This window comes from Denticeps clupeoides, chromosome 7 (assembly GCF_900700375.1).
Source record: "Denticeps clupeoides chromosome 7, fDenClu1.1, whole genome shotgun sequence".
In the NCBI taxonomy this organism is placed as follows: Eukaryota; Metazoa; Chordata; class Actinopteri; order Clupeiformes; family Denticipitidae; genus Denticeps; species Denticeps clupeoides.
This window is the reverse complement of record NC_041713.1, coordinates 19,466,297-19,487,121: the sequence shown is the minus strand read 5'-3', so window position 1 is coordinate 19,487,121 and position 20,825 is coordinate 19,466,297. Positions and strand designations below refer to the sequence as shown.

At 41.0% G+C, this 20,825-nt stretch overlaps 1 protein-coding gene across 3 annotated transcripts; it reads right to left on the bottom strand.

The window, feature by feature from the left end:
• Positions 1-1,385: 1,385 nt before the first annotated feature.
• On the bottom strand, positions 1,386-20,345 carry stat3 (signal transducer and activator of transcription 3 (acute-phase response factor)). Of its 3 annotated transcripts, XM_028986884.1 has the most exons (24): positions 20,167-20,345; positions 14,310-14,460; positions 13,444-13,687; positions 11,855-11,947; positions 11,285-11,366; positions 10,963-11,063; positions 10,727-10,878; positions 10,397-10,555; positions 9,758-9,850; positions 9,545-9,604; positions 9,407-9,430; positions 8,659-8,752; positions 8,129-8,176; positions 7,926-8,009; positions 7,299-7,397; positions 6,819-6,954; positions 6,376-6,428; positions 6,208-6,302; positions 5,992-6,131; positions 5,679-5,894; positions 5,167-5,209; positions 4,749-4,808; positions 2,716-2,813; positions 1,386-2,514 (listed from the first exon to the last, which is right to left on the bottom strand). In XM_028986884.1, the coding sequence occupies exons 2-24, from the start codon at positions 14,435-14,437 to the stop codon at positions 2,456-2,458; spliced, it is 2,361 nt and encodes a 786-aa protein (XP_028842717.1). In that variant the 5' UTR covers positions 14,438-14,460; positions 20,167-20,345; the 3' UTR covers positions 1,386-2,455. The 3 variants fall into 3 exon arrangements, with proteins under 3 accessions (XP_028842717.1, XP_028842718.1, XP_028842719.1); XM_028986885.1 differs by lacking the exons at positions 4,749-4,808; positions 20,167-20,345 and having other exon boundaries at positions 14,310-14,437; XM_028986886.1 differs by lacking the exons at positions 1,386-2,514; positions 20,167-20,345 and having other exon boundaries at positions 2,735-2,813; positions 4,723-4,808; positions 14,310-14,437.
• Between the last annotated feature and the right edge of the window lie 480 nt (positions 20,346-20,825).

Genomic DNA, 20,825 nt, shown 5'->3' with positions numbered 1-20,825 from the left:
TGGTGGTAAGAGTTAAATAAAAAATATGGGAGATTTAGGCCAAGGATCAAGGAGTAGGGAGGAATGAGGTTGAAGGGGCAAAATGAGATGTAATTCTCATTTCATGACACATATAAATGCTGAGGAAGTGGTGATGACCACACACACACTCACCATTACATTTAAAATGATGGCATTCATCAGATGCCCTTATCCAGAGCGACAGTCCAACAGGAGCAACTCAGGGTTAAGTGTCATAAGTGGGGTTTGAACCCGTGACTTGGCGGTTTTCTGGGTCATAGCCCAAAACCACCCCTTCAAACAAGGACAAAAATAAATATGGTCAATGATACCGGGACAGACAACTATCAAAACAAACACGCATCCAGCCACCACACCCCTATAGATCATATTGATTGCCTGTCCTGACTGGTGGCATGCCAGGCCAAAGGAAAGATATTGCCACATGAAGAAGAGCTGAGTCAGCTGGTGCCACCGGAGAGCGATCTTCATCGGCTCCCCCACACGAGCATGAATGGGTTCACGACATATCAACAATTTTCAGAATTCCTTTATGGACCACAGGCCCCATTCCGAGAAAGTGGTGATCAATCATTGAATAAGATCTGAGCAAACACAACCGCCTCTGCACAAATAAAGCAGTTTGATAAGGCCATCAGGTAAACAATGTTGAAACAAACAAAAAAAAAAGACATTTATCGATGTGTAATGCTGCAACGATGACCTTCCTGTAAGCGAATGATGTATTTTTATTCATTATCACACTGTGGAATTAGTAGATCATTTTCAAGACTTTAGGCCTCTATGCTAAACACATGGGAATAACATTATAGCTTATGTTACCCAAATATAATGTAAAAGACTGCTGGTCATTCTGATATTATGCAGCTGTATACGGTACAGGCCAAAAGTTTGGACACACCTTCTCATTCAATGTGTTTTCTTTATTTTCATGACCATTTACATTTTAGGTGATGACCTCTTGAAGCTCATCGAGAGAATGCCAAGAGTGTGCAAATATAAAGAAATAAAGAAAACACATTGAATGAGAATGTGTCCAAACTTTTGGCCTGTACTGTATACACACATATATACACATACATATCTTATATAAATATAGAAAAAAACACAGTTTACCATTCTTGTATGTGGTCATACATCCCTGTATTTATTGATCCCACTCAAGTTAATATTTCTTCTAAAGCAAATAGGAGAAAAAGTCATTCAAATACTTGTGTTGAATGATGCCTCCTTCCTAACAGTCACAGGTGCTCAGAAGCAGAACTTTCGAGGTGAAGTGAAACATCCGATGACTGCTTTATGAAAAGTACATAAAAAAAAAAAAAAAAAGCCAAACAATTAAACACACAAGACAAAGACACTGGTCCATATATATTTTTTTAATAAAATGTGCAGATTTGCAGAAAGTAAGATTATATACCACTGTCATGGTATATAACCATGGCAAATGTTAAAATGAATTTTTGTGTTAACAGTATCAATACTCCAATTAAAACAGTGGGCTAAAAATGGCAACACTAACTAAATGCTGTGACATGAATACACTGAGCAAAGTCTTCTGCAACATGAGTCATGGGAAATTAATGGTGTGAACTGATAAATTGGGAGCAGGAAGTATCGCCTAATGAAACAGGACATTAATGATGCAAATGTAGGGTGTGTGACCTTCACAGAGCAGGGAGATCAAAAGACTTGATCACATTTATTTGTTTAGCTCCTGCGATGATCTTTAGGTGGTGGTAAACTCATCCTGTGACTCAGCATGTTAGACAGGGGCTCTGGAGAAGCAGTGGATTCTGAGGTCCAGTCAACTAACCTCACATCAGATAACGTGTCATTTAGAGGAGACAGAAAACACGAATAAATTGTCACAGATAAGGTCGTTGGCATTCATGATCATTAAAACAATTAAAGGCATTAAAACAATTCCACTGGGTTTAAGTGCTAAGCATTAAAACTTGCAGAATACAGTCAAGGTATCAGACAGAAAACACAACAGAGATGAACAACATATTTTTTAAAGAAATATAATAGAAAAAAAAAAAAAAAAGATATTTCTTGAAAGTTTTAAATATTTTTACAGTATTTTAAACAGGGGCATCATCATCATCATCAAGCTTATTTTAGAAATCCTCCTTTCCAGGTTTATTTGTGAATTTCATCTTTCAACAAGATTTTTTTTTTTTTTATCTTCAACAAGATCTTTCTTAAAAATATATAACAAACACTAAATGCTCATTGAAATCACTAACAATGCTTATTAAAATCACAGAAAACCATAAATCTACCAACTAACATGATAATGAATGATACAGCACCCATCAAAGCGCAGTATATACAAAAAAAACAATAAAGATTTATATATATTTAAAAAAAAAAAAAGATGGAATTAATACGGATGGGCTCGTCAGAGATTCAGTCCAGATTCAGGTCCTTACATAGATGTAGGGGATGCCACATCTGAGCTGAGCTCCATATCTAGAGTGAGGGATTCTGGAAAGGTAGGAGAAAAAAATGAAACACATAATAAATACATCTGAGCACATCAATTATAAATTGCAATATAAATAGTCAGAATTAATATGTGTACAGAACTATTTTCTTGTTCTCTGCTGCCACATAGCAGTTCTCAGAACGTAATTTCAAAACACCAAGATGACACACTGTGTGTGTGTCTGTGTGAGAGAGCCTCACCAAGCTGTCCTGGGTTAGCCTCTGCTTCGCTATGCATGATGGAGTCCAGTGTACGAGGTGACATGGGGAACAGGTCACTGGTGTTTCCAGAGTTGGTGCTGCAGTGAGAAGAAAAGTGCAAAATACACGTTTCCATGAGCCACACTGATCCAACACAATCTAAATGTGCTTGCAGACACTAATATACACACAGAGACATGCACAAGATTAGATCTGCAAGTCTGTTTGAACTAGTGGCGATAAGCAAACGGTCAATTCATTATCTCGTTGTAACACACATCTTCTAAAGCCCTTTTAAAACTGGAGTGGAGAGTGGAAAGAACAAAAAGGGACCATTTTGTTTGGGTTAGTTGTTTGTGAGAGGACAGTCGGACATGTGCACACACGACACACTTGAAACAGATGAAACATGAAAAAAATTAAAAGGGGTTAAGAGGACCAGGAAAGGTAGGAAAATGAATCAAATGAAGGACCACATCTGATTCTAGTCTCAGGTCTGACTCGAACCTCCAAGGAACCTAAAGCCCACAGGATTCTCTGCACATTAACTCAGCAGTACATGGAAGACAAGATCCACAAGAGTGGATTACAAATTGTTGGTCAAAGGTAAAGCAGACCTTCAGATTTTGTGAAAAATGTGTTTTCCTCTGATGAATCCACAAAATTCCAGAAACCCTGTGATGTTCTTTAGCAAGAGAAGATTGGCAGCAATGTCCTCTGTGAAGGACCTTAGCTTTCTCGTTGCAACCCTGCCATGCGCACCATTGTTGCTCATTGCCATCAGTCCCAGATGATCATTAACATTGACCAATGACAGAACGGCCTTCAGCTTAAATGTCACATTAGTTTCCATTGGACTACTGACTGTGGCCACACCATTCTCATGGTGGTATGCATGTCAGGAACATTTGGAGGGATAATCATTTAACGGATTAGATTTTGGTGGACAAGTGTCAGAAGTTCAAGGTCACAGTGATTGTACAATACACCAGAAAAGCTTTCGGGGTACTTCTTTACAATCTTCTTGGCACATTCGCGTGAACTGATAGCATTGGCGGTCAATGGTCAAGGTGACAAATTGTTGCCTGCTGTGCATGGGGTGGTTTCCTGAAACTGAATTGTTCTGTGGAAGTCATAAAACAGTCATTGTAATTTTGATATGATGTCTATTGTTAGGTTAGTACTCACTCAAGCAGGGACAATGTGTTTTACGACAGACACACTAGGGGTGTAACAGTACAGGCTTTTTGGCCACGGTTTGGTACGTTTTGTGCGTAAGGACTAGTTTTTCCTTGTGTTACACTGAAAAGCCACAGCAGGTCTGTTCGCTTTGCTGCAGTTACCTTTGCTTGACTGTGCATCATCCAACTTCCAGCTCGGCTTCAATTACAACAGTGATGTGGGCGAGTGGGTGGAGGCATAACAATGATAGGACATCGACTTGCAGGGTTGATGTGATTTAGCACCAGAGAATGTTAAACTGTAAACAGGTAAAATGACGAAAGCCCCTCCCCGCAAGTTAATTTCCAATCACTGGACTTTTCAGGACCAATTTCCAAATGGATTGGAAAGCCATGATCCCGCAGCCCATAAAAGTATGTTGGACCGTGCAGGGCAGACTGAACGGTTCAATATTTTACCGAGTACCGTTACACCCCTAACACACACACGCGCACACAATCAACACGGATCAATCTGAAAACTTTACCCTGCCTTATTTTCTTTTTATTACATTATAAAAAAAAAAAAGTTGAGTCGACAAAAACACAATTTTTCATGATAAATATTTCATTTTTCAGATGGTAAGACATCAAACCAACATTACTGAGGAATGGAAAGACCTGGAGACCGAGAGGAGGCCCGAAATTGGGTTAGAGGGTTTTGACATGACAACGATTAACATGAACCTGGAGAATGTTATAAAATGGGGACGGTGACTCCTTAAACACACACACACACACACACACACACACACACATACAAAAAAAAACGAAAAACAAAGCCTACATGCCATCTACATTCCCTATCCATACCCAGGGAAGGCGTTTCCTAGCAGCTCACTGTCCGGAAAGTCCATGAAGACCGAGGGACACCTACAGAGAGAGGTGAATTTACAGCCCAGCACGCACGCAGACACATACACACATGAAGCAGAACAGCATACATAAAGACAAAGCACAAACGATTTGTGCAATCCATTTTTTGGACCCCTTTGGCGTAATGGAGAACAGTGACTTCTGAGTAAACAGAAATGTTTTTGCTAGTCTTTAGTTTAGTTGTGGTTCCTCTCCCTCATCTCCGTTTCTGCTGTGCAGAACGAATATTGCACTTTAAGGCAAAAGCCAACAAGAAAGCTTCCTCTTTTTCTTCCTATGTTGGCTTTAGTGTTCTTTTGGAGGGAACAGACACACGCGCACGTACACACATTATAAACACAAAAGGGGTACTTACGGGGTGACGCAGATAAACTTGGTTTTGAGGTATGGCTGAGTAGCTGTAAAGAGACAAAAATAACATTCAGCCACAACGTTCATACTTAACCAATGACAATTACATGTACTGCATGCAATAATCACAAGGCTATTTAAGTGTAATATCTTGATATACAGGATATGGAGCTGGGCAACACATCAATAAATGAATCATGATTGTGAACATTCATGTGTTTATTTTTATTTTGTTTAGTATTACAAATATCTACATAATAAAAAGAATGCTCATAATGAACGTTGACAATTTATCATATTTTATCTATATATTAATATAAAACTATGAGAATATATTTTGACATACTGAAATAGCTAGGAAGGCCATAATGAAAACAAGATTGATAGTAAAAGCAAGATAGGCAATCCCAGCAGTGTCCACATAATAGTTTAATAACCTGTGGGTTGAATGCAGTGTGTTGAGTAAGTAGATAAAATACTATAAAAGTCAGCATTAAACGCTTATTTAACACTTACAGCCAGACTCTGGGAATTCGGGCTCAGGCTGGGCCTCTGGTCGGCAGAACCTGCCAAACGCCTCCTCTTTAGGGATCTCAGGGAACAGGTAGACCAGAGGGGACACCAGGATGTTGGTGGCATCCATGATTTTATATCCCATAATAATCTCGGCAAATGACATGCTGCTCAGCTGCTGTTTAGTGTACGGCTCCACAGACTGAATCTGAGTCTTGCCTTAAAATAAACAAACCTAATTATTACATTCATCCAGATACAAAGAAAATATTTCTCTCTCTCTCACTCTCACACACACACACACACACACACACACCGTTGATGTCCTTTTCCACCCAGGTGAAGGTTATCCCTCCCTCCTTGCTGCTCTCGCTGAAGCGGAGCAGGAAGGTGCCGGGGGGTTTGGGGCTCAGGATGGCCCTCTCCCTCTCCTTACTGATGAAGCCCATGATGTAGCTGAAACACAGAGGACGGTAGGGTGAACATCTCATCTTGCATGAATACAGTAAGGGCGTGCAGGTACGTTACTCACCCTTCGTTCCAGAGTGCCAGGATATACTTCTTCACCAGGTCAATGATATTATCCAGCCACACCCAAAAGGAAAATCCTTTCCCAGCCATGTTCTCCTGCAGGAAGATGTGACACCGCTCAACACAGTTTCTGGAAAGTTATGCCAAAAAGCATATCATGGATACATACCTTGCAGAACTTGGCCCAGGTGATTTGGCAGCCTGAGTAATTAACACATGGACCTGCAGAGAAAAACATTTCATTTTGATAACTTTCATAAAAAAAAAAATTGGAAAATTTTTTTCACAATACACTTAAAATTTGTGATGTTTACATATTAAATCTTGTCCTCGCAATTTTCATGATTCATTTTTTAATGTTTGCAGTGTGGTCAAGTGTAGCCCTGAGAGGACAGTGTAATAATGAACTAATAGCAAACAACATAGGAACTACATGAACAACACATCAGTAGTTTAACAAGCAAAAAATAAACATGCTGATGAATGAATGAAAATAATAAGAAATAACATTAATTCAGAAATGGAATGAAACCTGGTCATTTTCAGAATATCCAGAGCACACTATGATAGGAACACAAGCCCATACATTTGGACAAGCACACTTTCTCTCACCCAATAACTTCTCTGCGAGGGTGGTCAGCTGTTCGATGGTCAGGCCCCTCTTAGTGGTAGAGGAGAACTGCCAGCTCAGGATCTCAGCCACCTGATCCCATGTGGCTACAGGAGGCTTGGTGAAGAAATTCACATTCTGGAACAACGGTATGAATAAAGTCAAAATAAAGTTGCTTCAAACCACCTGGTCAATGTTTAAGAACATCAGCTAAACAAGAGTGATAATCTTTATTAATCTTTAAATAAAAATACAGCTAATCTAAAGCTAGAAATTTAGTCTAAAAATCAAATGCCTTTTAAAATAATTAACAGGTTTCTCTAAATACTCTAAACAGTAATTTTCCATAAATACAACATCCTATTCTGTCACATTCGTTCAGGTGATGCACTGTTAAATATAACTACATAAAAATTAAATCAATAAATATAAAATACACAAAACATTATTACAGTAAAACCTGCAGCTTCACCTCTGCATACCTTGGGGTGATTGGTGAGCATGTTGTACCACAGGATGGAAGCCCACGCGTTGGGCATCTGGCAGATATTACTGATGACCACGACGGGGAGGGAGTGAGTCTGTAGGGGACAGAGGGTGAATGTGTTTCATTCATATTCATGCAGAAACTTTAATGCGACTGTTTAATAAGCCCCCTCATCGCTCTCGGCTGAATATATGGTTATTATGTGCTTCCAATTTTGACGGCGGTTACAGCGGCTGAGCTGATTAGCGATACAGAGCCATAAACCTCAGAATGGGTCACACCCTGCGGGTACCATAGCAATAACCTTTCCTTTATGATCTCATTGGTATTCGCCAATGTGAACAAATCAGTGGGCCCGCAGGCACATTAATGATTTAATGGGGGCCTTAATGGCTGAGTCATGTCCGTCCTCTCAGCACGACTCAAAACCACTCGTCACTCTTGTTAGAGCAAGAATTAAGCCTCACATGAACAATGTCTGATGCACAAAAAGATGCCAAGGTTAGAGTTTGTGACCTACACTATTTTCACAGAAGCTTACAAATGTGCAAATACACAATACAGAATTGTTCACTGCTTAGACGAATGCGGTAACAAGTGAGGTGTTTCCATGGTAACTGACCTCCAGGTCGATCTTGAGCCCTTGGTGGTACACCTCTGTCTCAAAGGTGATCAAGTGCAGCTCCTCAGTTACAATCAAAGAGGCCTGAGTGGAGAGGTTCACACAGAGCACAAGTCAGAGCTCCTTTATATGTCCAATACAAATAGATAATTCTGGGAAAGAATAAAAAAAAAAAAAAAAAAAAAAAAAGGGAGGAAACTCACATCACTGTTGGTTCTGCCTCCATTGCCACACCTCTGCTCCCTGAGAGTCTGAAATGGAGAACCTCAAGTCAAAGCCCATTTCAAATCAAGCTTCTGAGAACCACCAAGTAAAAAATGACCCTAAAAACCCTAAAATATAATTACGAATGTGTCCAATATCTGTCCATAAAAAAGGAAGACTAACTTGATCAATGGATGAAAGGGTAAAAATATAAAATGCCATTGGGAACAACTTACTCATGACAAGCTACTTTGGGTTATCGTGCAGGTCCTAAAATTCTACAAAACCTCTTTAATTAATGTGTTAGCATTTTCCAACCTGAATGAAACTTCAGAAATGCAGTATAAATAAACAGCCTAGACAGTTGCTGATCTGAGAGCACGTAATATTTCACTATTTTTTCCACATGACTATCCTTGACAAAAGCACACAACAGAGACCCCAAATGTTTCTTAATGTTCCTCTCAATGTTGATACGATAGAGATAGTTTGGAGTTAGTAACTCCCATCATGCCTCACACTCACTCACCAGGTGCTTGAACTCAGCTGAAAGGCTGCCATTGTTGGACTCCTCCATGTTCATGACCTTGGTGTTGGTGCCAAGGATGTTGAATTTGCGTGACCTGCATATAGAACAACTACCTGTAAATTATCATGAACTAGCAATAATAACTATAGATTTCATTTATGACAGGCAGTTTTAGACCAGACATATTTAAGAATATAGGTGGATCTAGGGTGCTAGAAGCCTAGTGGGTAACACATTTGCCTGTGAACCAGAAGACACAGATTCAAACGCCACAATGTGGAGGTGGGGTTAAAACAGCGTTTGGATGACAACATTTCAGATAATGCTCCCATGCGAATGAAAGTTTAAAAAAAAAAAAAAAAAAAAACGACAACCCCTTTTTATACCCCAATTTGTGTCTGAGTGTTTTCCCCACACATTCCGGATCCCGAAAGGCGAGATCACCCGGCTGCGGAGCAGTTGCTAATGAGCTGAACCGAGATAAAAAGTGGATCGTCTGTCCCAACGCACCCAAAACCAGATAATCACACTATGTTAGCAATACCACATAGCAAAACACGCAATCACAGCGGGGCACCCTGCATGCATAATGCAGAGCGCAAGCGCACTATTTAACCGAATAGATCAGTTTCATAGATCGGCATTATGTTATACCCAATTTACAGGAATGGAAATTATTAATAGACTAAAGCCTCTATTTCACTTTATTTTTAGCAAGCAGACAAAGCATGTCCCTATTTTCACTCACCCCCGAACTGCATCTCCAGATTCCCTAAAAAAAAAAAAAAACAACACACACATAATACACACAGTGATTAGTTCTAGATGTTTGTGAATGCTTTTTGCCAGCATTTTGACTTCTGTTTGTGTGTCGGGACAAACTCACTTGTCGATACAGACTTTGATTTTCAGCTGGTAATTAAGTTCTGGGAACTTCACCAGCAATCTGGGAGGAAAAAAGAGAGAGAGTTAGGTTGACAATTATAGTTTATGAGGGGCTTATGTGTAAACACACCTCAGTAGGCATTCAAGTGTGAGACATATTTAGATTTTGCATGTCTGTTAACCATAACTGGGTTAACTGGGTTTTTTTTTTTACCTGACTTTATTGGTGAACTGGACGCCTGTTTTGATGACCAGAGGTCTGTCAGGGTGCATTGGCATACAGGGCTGCCTTTCCACCACAAACGCACTGAATACAGACAGAGCAGATATTGAATTTGATTAGTTGCGGTGTGCATCCTTGCATGAGTATAAACTCTTTAATGAACATTTAGGTGTAAAGGAGGACAAGCCTGCACTGCATAGAGAACCCGAAAAGATAGTTTCGATTTTGCCATGCTAGATTCAGATTAATTTTTTATATGGATGCACCTTAATAAAATGGGAATGGTTGGTGACATTGAACACATTTTATAAGTGGTCAGAAACTTGGAAATAACTCATGAAAGAATAAAGTTACGTTAAATTACCAATTACCAATACATTTTATGTGTCACATGACCCTCTTCCTATTGAAAAAACAAAAGTTGGATCCAAGATGACTGACTTCAAAATGGCCACTATGGTCACAATGGCCATCTTGAAAAGTTTGCCCCCTCACATATACTAATGTGCCACAAACAGGACGTTCCCATTTCATTAAGGTGTATCCATGTAAATGGCCCACCCTGTTGTGTGTGTGTGTGTGTGTGTTAAATAATTGTCACATGTGTGTGTTTGCGTGTTTATTCCCAACCTCTTCATAAGGTTTCTGAACAGGTTAACTATCTTCTCCTCCAGGGCTGGTCTATGTTGGATGATTGGGTCTCCTTTATAAGAGACCTTCTGTTGAAGCTCTTCCAGCTTTTTAATCTGCTGGCGGATCTGCAGCTGAGACTCAGCTAGAGAAGTGATCCTGACAGAAAGAGAAAGAGTTTAGGTAATCTCAAGTTAACAGGGTAAAATGTCATTGTCAAGTCTACCTGATAATATGATTTTCCAAACAACTTTTAAAAAAAAAAAAAAAAAAAAAAAAAAAAAAACATCTACCAGACACCTTTGCTTTAGTTTTCACATTCACCCATACCATGTCTCTAGGCGGTCCAGGCAGATGTTAGGTGGTCCACCAATGCAGGCGATCTGCTGCCTCCTTTTCCAGTCGGCCAACTCTTCATCAGTCAGGTTCTTCTGAACAAAGTCCATTGCAGACAGCAGCCCAGCCATCTCAGTCACAATTTGCTACAGAGACCAGGACAAAAATGTGAGAAGGCTGGGAACGATGGACGACAGACAAATAGATGGACAGACGGAAGGATCAATTACCCTCCTGAGCTGGTCCAAGGCACTCAGCATTTGTTCTAGCTGAGCCATCTTCTGCCTGGTGGCTGCAGCCTGGCTGTTACCATTCAAGTCCTGAGACAGCTCTGACGAAACAGAACATGTGATCAACTCAATACACTAAAGATCTAAATTTTTTAATGACAATATATTACATGTCATTTTTGAACTTGAATCAACGTCCTTGCACTAATTAGCTCTGACATATTACAATTTTTTCCCTCCTTTCATCAAAATTGCAATTTAAACTGTTGCCCAGTCATGTGTTTGTGTTCTGAGGATCAGAAGAAGGATTCAGGCCTCTTACCTCCAGCACTCTTCAGGGTCTTATAGTTAAAATCAAAGTCATCCTGCAAGTTCTCCAGCATCTTCATCTTCTGCTCCATGTCCTTCACACAGACGGAGGAATCATTTAAACTGTGAGATCTGTTGTGTTTACAGTTCAAAAATGGTAACACATTTTAAAATTCTTTTAACAGTAAAATTAAATAATATTCCAAAAACACCACAGAGTTGTATAACGTTCAAACACAGCACAATGTAACATGCTCATAGAACATAATCTAAATTGGCTGTTCATGTAAAGTTAACATAATCGTATGATATTTCTGCCAAAATACCAAAAGGGTTAAAATTAATAATACTGTGGATTCTGCAATTAAATAATGTGTGAGATTAATCATTTTCTTTATTAACCTCATCGGTTCGGCACTGTTTTGATGACATAATAGGAGGAAAATCTAATTATTTCGCTGGAATGTCTTTAAGCATCACACAGCTGGCTTTATATGCAGATCTGACATTGTGCTTCTAGGTTAGAACTTAAGTAAGGAGGATATTTTAACAGATCCACTGAAGGGTTACCATAGTAACTTACCTGCACTCGCTTTCTGATGTCTTGCAGGTTGTGTTCCAGAATCTGCTGTTTCTCTGTAACCACCGTGCCAGTGGGGTGGGCACCCTGTCCATCCTGTGGGCACAGACACAAACAGCAGCGCCTCAGAGCTGATCCCAGGACAGATCCCCTCAACAGTGCACATTATAGCATTTACCCCTACAGAACCCACAGCAAATAACAAAAATACGTATCAGAATATGTATTAGCTGGAATTTCCCTTGTCACACCATATTTTCGCTGTGACTTATGTAAGCACGCTTCACCTTCACTCTAATCTGATATGGATGCCAGTCAGTAAGAAATTCATGCTGATACACAATAAGTCAGCCAGGCGTATTAAAAAAAAAAAAAAAAAATATATATATATATATATACACACACACACACACACACACACACACACACACACACACACACTAGTGCTGCACGATTAATGTAATCGCAATCGCGATGTCAGTCTGTGCGACTACATGAACGCAAAAAGCTGCGATTTAAATGTGACGTGTTTGGTCACATGACTTTCGATTAGGTTCAATGGAGACTTCAGATTCGTGACTCACATAGACATATGGGCACACGTACGTCAACGTCGCCGCCATATTGCGATAGGCTGTGCTTTGCAGTGAAGCATATACATGTCTATCGAGAGAAGTGCATAAAAATGCCTCACTATTGTGCTGCTTGGGGCTGTACAAACCGCTGTACGCCCCAAACCAGATCCCGGGGGATTAAATTTCATAGGTAAGGCTGGACAATTGTTTTGAATATATTTGGCCATTATAAAATCCCGTTTTGTAAGTCTTAACCTTAGCTAAGCTAGGCTAAGCTAGCGAAGCTATGCATTCCTGTGTTCAAGTCAGCCTCCAAACAACGTTTTGGCTAAATGTAGGCATTAACTATTTAGACTGTTCTTAGCTGTTTAGTTAACTTTTCTCAAACTTTGAAGGTTTCCTAAAGAAATTCACCTCAGTTTACAAATCTTAACCTCCAAAGTCAGCCTCCAAACAACATTTTGGTTAAACGTAAGAACTATACGGGTATTTATAATATCCAAATATAATCAAAACAGTTGTTCAGCCTTACCAGGGTTTGTCATTCGACAGTTATGTTTTTTTAAAGTAAAGACTTTTTTGTGATTATTTAATTTAGTAGAATATTGTATTTTGAAAGCACTGGGCATTTCAAGTTGTTATAAGTAGTTTGTATGTTTCACTTTGAAATTAAACATTTCACTATTAGCAATTTGTATGCGACTTTTCATTGATATACAAGCAAGTGCCCTTTATCATATCGCAATCGATCTCAATAATTGCAATGTCTTTTTCCCCAAATTGTGCAGCCCTAATATATATATACACACACACACACACACACACACACACTGAAGTTTTCTGCATAATATTTTATGATTATAATGATAAAACAATCATATCAATTTCAAAAGCAGTCTAATCAGGTCAAAAACATCTTTTTTGATGTTTTAAAATGCTTTCACCAGAATTTCTCCTTTGAACGGACACAAGTTATGATCAAGTTCTGATATCTCATACTAATTCCTCATGTCTGACCTGCTGAGCGGTGGTGGCCGTCTGCAGCAGCCGTTGCTCCTCCCAGAGGCAGCGGGCGACAATGCGGGCGATCTCCATGGGCTTCTCCAGGTACTTGCTCTGCAGGTGCTGTTTGATACGCCGGAGGTTGTGCTGGTACAGCACGTTGTTCTCCTGCAGGAAGCGGCTGTACTGCTGGTCGATCTCTCCCAGCAGGTTATGGAACACCAGGGTGGCGTGAGACTCCTTATTGGCTGCATAGGCCCTGGGGTAGAAGAGAAAGATTAGATCCGTCGGTGGTGAGTGAGATTCATCTCCAGCCGCTGAAAATCGAGGACAAACCCTCACATGGTAATGGCTCAATTAAAAGACCAACTAACTGAAAAAGCACACGGGCTTTCAACGTGGGCTCGAAGGGGGTGCGTTTCTCTGGAACAAGAAAGTAAAGCCACCGGTGCGTGAGGCGGCGGCGGCAGCATCAGGTGGTTGGTGTGCGAGAAGGAGAAAAGGTGGGGACTGTGGTTTCAGAATGAGCCATTTCATGAGAAACGCTGGTTGCTTTTCACAGGAAGAATTGTGGCTAGTGAGTCTCTGAGTTCAAGCATTGATCATGTCCAGTATTGTCTTCCAGTTCAGTTACCATTTTAGTGATGAATTGGTAGAGTTCAATCATTCTAGAGTTCACTAGTAACACACTTTTCTGCGTTGAAGTTCTTGAGTCCTTGACTCACACGTGGTTGGTCGGGGAAAGAACTCATCCAGGTTCGGAGTCCTGATCTACAGATTTTATACGCCCCTCTTTCCAGTGTTAGACAGAAGGCCAAAGGTCAATTCGAATTTAAACTTGGGCTACGTTCATATCTGCTTTTGCTGCAGCCCATACCCACCAGTCTTGGCTCTCGATCCACGGGGCGAGGAACTGGCGCAGCTCCATGGGGAAGCTGTCACTGTACAGGTGGTACAGCTGCTCCAGGTAACGCGTCTCCAGCTGCTGCAATTGGTTCCACTGCGCCATGCTGACCTGCACCTGCCCAGAACCTGAGATAGAAAGAGAACATTTCAGAGAATCGACTTGGTTTCCATGCAAAACCAAATTCATCTGTGAAACAGAAGACCACAGGTCCACAGGCTCAAACCCCATAAACTACCATTGTGTCCCTGAGCAAGACACTTAACCCTGAGTGCGTCCAGGGGGACTGTCCCAGTAACTACTGACTCACTCAGGATAAATTCTGTAAAGGTAAATGAAACCCCAAAATGCCAGCATTTCCTGACGTCCCACCAAGACTGACTTGATGACAGACCATGACATTGTCAGTCAGCTGTCCAATGTGTACCAAATAAATTTTAAAGCATTTATCAGACGCCCTTATCCAGAGCGACTTACAATCAGTAGTTACAGGGACAGTCCCCCTGGAGACACTCAGGGTTAAGTGTCTTGCTCAGGGACACAAAGGTAGTAAGTGGGATTTGAACCTGGGTCTTCTGGTTCATAGGCGAGTGTGTTACCCACTAGGCTACTACCACCCTACAAATAAATAATACTGGATAAAAAGCACACTATTCTGAGAATGCATGAATTCCTGGTTCGATTCCCGGTCAGGGAAGGGTCGTAAAAAATCTCCCATTTTTATATGAGCAGTAGTGGCCTAGCGGTTTAGGAAGTGGACCCGTAATCGTTATCTACTGAGCAAAGCACAGTCCCCACACACTGCTACCCGGGACATGGTGATGGTTAGAAGCAGAGGACACATTTTGTGTTAAGAATTAGTTCAGGGACTTAATGCATAAAACCCCTATTTCTTTATTGTTAGTAGTAACTATGAGAAGACACGGCCGGTGAAAGGATTTTATTTCAATGCAGTTGAACCGGAGCTCAGAAAGGAAACCTCAAAACCTCAAAACTAACAAAAAAAAAGAAATAAAAAAAAAAAGAGCTAACATCCTGAATATCTGTGGTCGCAACTAAACAAACACACACACACACACACACACACACACACACACACACACACGCCTGACGTTACATAGGACTGTTGAGGTCAACAGACTGTTCATAGGACTCCGCAGTCATCAAAAGAGACAGATGTGGACGCCCAGAAGACCCTTCTTTTAACATGAATATTTAACGACATACAACCATTAACGGTCTGCTGTTGCTTAACGAGAGATTAACATGAATTAACTTGTGCTTTCATTGAAACATAAGGTATTGTCTACATCCTTCGACAGGTGGAGCGAAGGACAGGGATTATCTTGTCACAACAGTACCTGGCGGCGGGCGGGGCACATGACGAGTGACTCTTTTAGCATGTGGCTCTTTCATGTCATGGCCACCATGACAGATGGGGATGTACACTGACCTTTGTCTCTGAACTGCGCTCTCGGTGTTACCGCAACAGTCAGTTATACTGCAGAAGTTGGAGCAATCTGGCTGTCAATTACATGATATTCCCCGATATCTCAGATCTGCACTGGCATTTTTACTCATGAATGACATTCAGTCAGCCTCCAAATTCATTTACGTCTTCAAGATTTATTTATTTACTTTTACTGACTACACGTACAAAAAAAAAAAAATACTGAGGTCTCCTTGGTTGAAGCCAGGTTTCACAGATACGCCAATATGCGTGTCAAAATTATTCAAATAAGGTTAAAATTACTGCTGTGCGGTATAAGCGGTATGTGATATAAGATTTTGATTATACTGACCTGCCACAGCAATATCTGCTCCTCACGAAACGTCGCATCACCTGCGCAAACCAAGCCTACTTGCAGCACAAGGCATTCATTTGGGGGAAGAGCACAGAGCGCACGGCAGGGATTCTGCCTAAATTTAAGTTTCTAACACAACAAGGTCTTAAATATCATTAAAAATGACTAGTAATCCTTATATATATATCCTTATATATAAATCTTGGAATCCTGGATGGACTGCATGAAAAAAGTGTGTTATTGTGTAGTGTTAAATAGATATATTTAATTTAAACTATACAGCTGAAAACAGAAAATCCCTAAAATGCTATATAATAACTCGGATCACACAAATACCTAGTATTAAACTGGCATTATGGGTATGACAGAAAGTCCACTTTTAGTAGAATTGCATATACGGCTATGCTATATCTTAATGTATCTGTAAAAAGTTTATTATACAGCTTACTGCTGTATAGTTTTGGACACTAGTTACTCTTTCAAAAAAAAGTTACATTTAAATCAAATTATACACCGCTATTTATACCGTCTATGGTTACATTTATTTTTATGTCATATCTAGTTTATCACAGCCCTATCTTAAACAAACATAAATCCATTTTTTAATATGTGGTGCTGCGGTTTCTACATAGACACGACCTATTAGGGTTTCTCATTAGTGATCATGATGGATCATGATTGATCTATGCCAACTTCTAAAATGAATTTGTCCAAAAGCATTCACTGGCTTGACCAACACTGGTGGTTATAAAAAGCAAGATTAACACAAGTCAGCAAGGTTGTTCGAGAACCACCCATGAACCACAAAGTTCTAAGCCTTTCTTGAGCAGGAAACAGGAACATTCGGTGTCACCGTCGATAGTCCAGCAAGGATCACAACCCAAGGGAAAAAAAGCCACTGCTCTGAAAATCTGTAATATAAAAAGCCTTCTGTATGAACGATTTATAAGATAAGATGGGGCGAAAAAAATGTAATGTGAGTGATTGTGAGGCTGTACTAACTGCCAAACATGGTGTGTCCAACTCATGCTCTGGGGCTGTTTTGCTGCCAGTGGTACATTGTACAAAGTGGGTGAAACAATGAAGATTGACATCTACCTCAATTCTTCAACATCTTCTTCAAATTTGGAATGGATAAGTCAATAAGGATGCTCTTTCCACAGCCTTGACTTCAACCATACTGAAGATGGAACCAACAAATTGGAATGAACTCCCAAGATTCTCCCAAGTAGAGTGGTTAAAAAGCTTTCCAGAAGCTTTGTAGATGGCTACTAAAAGTGCCACAATGGACAATCGACCAAATATTAGTTTGGGAGGCTCTATATTTTTATACTTTCAAATTTTAGCCATCATTTATATGATATATGTATATATATGTGTGTGTGTAAATCAGTGCTACTGATCATCAGTCCCTGAACAGACGACTTTAGCCTGCTTTGATACCGGAAAGTTGGGCTGAAACATTAACGTATTGGCCTAAATACAAGTGAACCCCTTTCTTTCAAGACTAATTAAGGGTCTCATGTTCTCAGAAGACATTTCAGGTGCTGTGTGGTTTGGTGCGCTACACTTTTTTTTTTTTTTAAGCATTGCATAACATGTTGTACAACACCACAACAGAGCTACACGGACATAACTGAGAGGAACATTAACAAAACAATTGACTAAATTTGGGTGTATAAAAGTTATGGTTCATTTCTTTCCCTGGTCAAACCCTCACACAGCAGATTAAAAAGACTTATGGTACATCAGCATTCACAGGGCAGATCAAGACCAAACAAAGCCACATCCAGGGGGCAAAACCATCTAGTACTATAGACGAATAATTAAATACTACATACATGTACCATATCTATAGTGGCCAGATGACCAGTGCATGTCAAGGTGGACACCTTCAGGTACTTTTCAGCTTCAGGTTTTGCAAACTATTCAAAAACGTAATAGTCCCTCCTGCTGGGAAGAAAATACAATTAAATTCTTCTTGTGACTTTAGTTACTAGAAGAGACAGACCATTTAGCGAGAATACGGTACTGAAATTCAGGTCCTTTTAATACACACACACACACACACACACACATATATATATATATATATATATATTTATTTTTTTTTAACACCACTTTTAAGTGACAAACAGAACCTGGTCATCGCACAACTATTAATAATCTCCCGCTGACACAACTCCACTTCGCTTTTCTCAGGTCACTCTGGAACACGTCAGCCACACGGATGGGATGATCCCATAAAAAGGTCATGGAATCAATATGAAGGGAAATGTCCTGTAATGTACCGGTAACACAGGGAGGTTTGTCAAGGGTACAAATCCAAGACAGAAGGTAAAGTTTCAATAATATTTAAAAAAAAAAAAAAAAATCATTATGTAATGACCAAACAATGGGGGAGGGGCTCGTTCTGTGGATTCTGTATAACAAACTCTGCTCGGACAAAACTGCAACCGGTTCTCTGTTACAACATTTCCTTCCAAAAAAAAAAAAAAAATCAACATCAAAAAGACAAAATCTGTATTTAGCATCATAACAAGGGAAACACATCAGGGTTATTATTATTACATTGTGCTGCTGCTCTCCTGGTAAAACGAGCCAGAAAATCCCAATCGCGGGAAGGTCAGATTAGCGATATAGTTTACACAAGAAGGCTGCAACAGACCACGCGTACCAATACACAGAAATCTTCCACTTTTTTCCTGAAAGAAAGTCTGTCTTCACATTTAACTTCCTTCATAGCTTAGTCATTTGAGCTCTTATACTCAAATTAAAACGAATGACAGCCATCAACAAGCAGGAAGAGACTGGATTCCTGTAAATAAATCGCACAGCACTTCCTGTTGGATTGGTAAGAAAAAAAAAATGCACATAGACGCAAAACCAATCCGCACAACAATGACGAGGCTACGAAGGGGCCAAAACCCCGATATCTAATTAAAACCACTAAAAGATCTGATATTCCCACGTCCCAGATGTGTGCAGATGGCCAGTCTCTTCACAAGCAGCAACTTAATCTTTGCTCCCACACAGAAAAAACAGAACAAGACAGGAACGATTTATAAGATAAAACGGGACGAAAAAGTCCTGTGAGTGAATGTGAGGCTGTACTAACTGCCAAACATGGTGGTGTCCAGATCATGCTCATGCAGTAGCACATTGTACAAAGTGGGTGCAACACTGAAGATGGACATATGCCTCAATTCTTCAACATCTTCTTCAAATATGGAACGGATAAATCAATAAGGACGCTCTTTCCACAGCCTTGGTGCAGATGGCCATTCTCCTCACAAGCAGCAACTTAATCTTTGCTCCCACATGAAACGCAAGAAGAAGAAAAAACAGAACAAGACACCTTTCTAACCCCACTTCAGCACGGGGCTGCAGGAACTGAGCAATTTCTGCACGACCAGAGGGCCGAGAATCGGATGGGCATAGCTGTCATTCCAGCAATTCCACAGTTTGCTCTGAATGATCCATAATTTAGAGTTAATTCGGGCGAATATCTTCGAGAACTTGGGACGGGCCTACTCCTGCGGTGGGCAGACGACGGCTCGGGTTCGAGGGCTGGAAGCATGACGTCATGGGAGTCCCCAGGCCCGGGGGATACCCCCGAACCGCAAAGCCCACGAGGTATCGATAACTCAGCTCGATCCGGGCGTGACGCCGTGACGTCATGCTTGGTGGCTTTCGTCGGTGGTGGTCGACAACCCCGCGACCTCGTCTCCGGCGAACACTGCGCACACGTTTACAGCGGCAGCGCTGGGATGGTCTTAAAAAAAAGAAATCGACAAGAACCTGCGCAATTTGGACCGCGCGTTAGTTTCACTTTTGTAACGCGGCGAAGCGACAAAGCCACGTCTACGCATAGCCCCCAAAAGTCCTCAAATTAGGTGGGAATGCACGTTTAACGCGTTAATACGCGGAGTAACTTTACAGCTGATAAGGCAGACAACAAAGCAGGCCGATAAAAAGTTTACAGTCCGGCGCTGCGGTACACGTACCAAACGGCAGCTCCCCACTTACCTTTATAAACGGCCTCGGTATTAGTTGGGGGAAAGGCGTCAGGAAAGCTTTTAAGGCAGCTGATTCTGAGGAAAAAATGGAGAGAAAGCGCCTGAAGTGTTGAGAATTCCTCCTCCAAGTCCCGAATACTTTTTTTTTTTTTTTGGAACGCCGCACAGGCACAGAGACCCGCTCGCACTGCACAGCGCGAACAAACCAGCTGCGGTCACTGCGTGATCGACAAGCCTCCCGACCAATAGAATTAGAGGGCGAGCGGTCGTCCAATAGGCGCCCCCGGTGGCCAGGCGAAGGCGGGCTTCGCGGCCTAGCGGGGCTGTGTGCGCCCGTGTTTACTGTCGCCGCGCCGCGGGCTGTTCCGGGGAGGAGCTCCTCCCGGCGCTTCTGGTAAGAAGTGCGTTCGAGCAAACGCCGGAGCGGAGGGAGGAGGTGACCGGCGGCGGAACAGCCGTACTGGAAGCCATCTGAGTTACTGGCAGCGTCGACGTCATCGGGACTTTAATGCGACGACTGCGAGCGATATCGATAACGCTTTTGCCCCGACTTTTTTTTTGCTTTGTACGACTTTATAAAGGAGGTGCCGGGTAATGGAGTTTCAGAAAACTAACGTGTAAAAGTTTTACATTTGCAGTGAGAGATGTTACCTAAATAAAAAAACGACC

What these genes read in the sequence shown, in the direction of transcription:
- stat3 (XM_028986884.1), bottom strand. Translation starts at nt 14,437, where the DNA reads ATGGCGCAGTGGAACCAATTGCAGCAGCTGGAGACGCGTTACCTGGAG. An exon ending in CTGGACCGCCTAGAGACATG is followed by an intron (nt 10,556 to 10,726) that starts GTATGGGTGAAT and finishes TCTTTCTGTCAG; the next exon opens with GATCACTTCTCTAGCTGAGT. An exon ending in TTCAGAAACCTTATGAAGAG is followed by an intron (nt 9,851 to 10,396) that starts GTTGGGAATAAA and finishes GTCTGTATTCAG; the next exon opens with TGCGTTTGTGGTGGAAAGGC.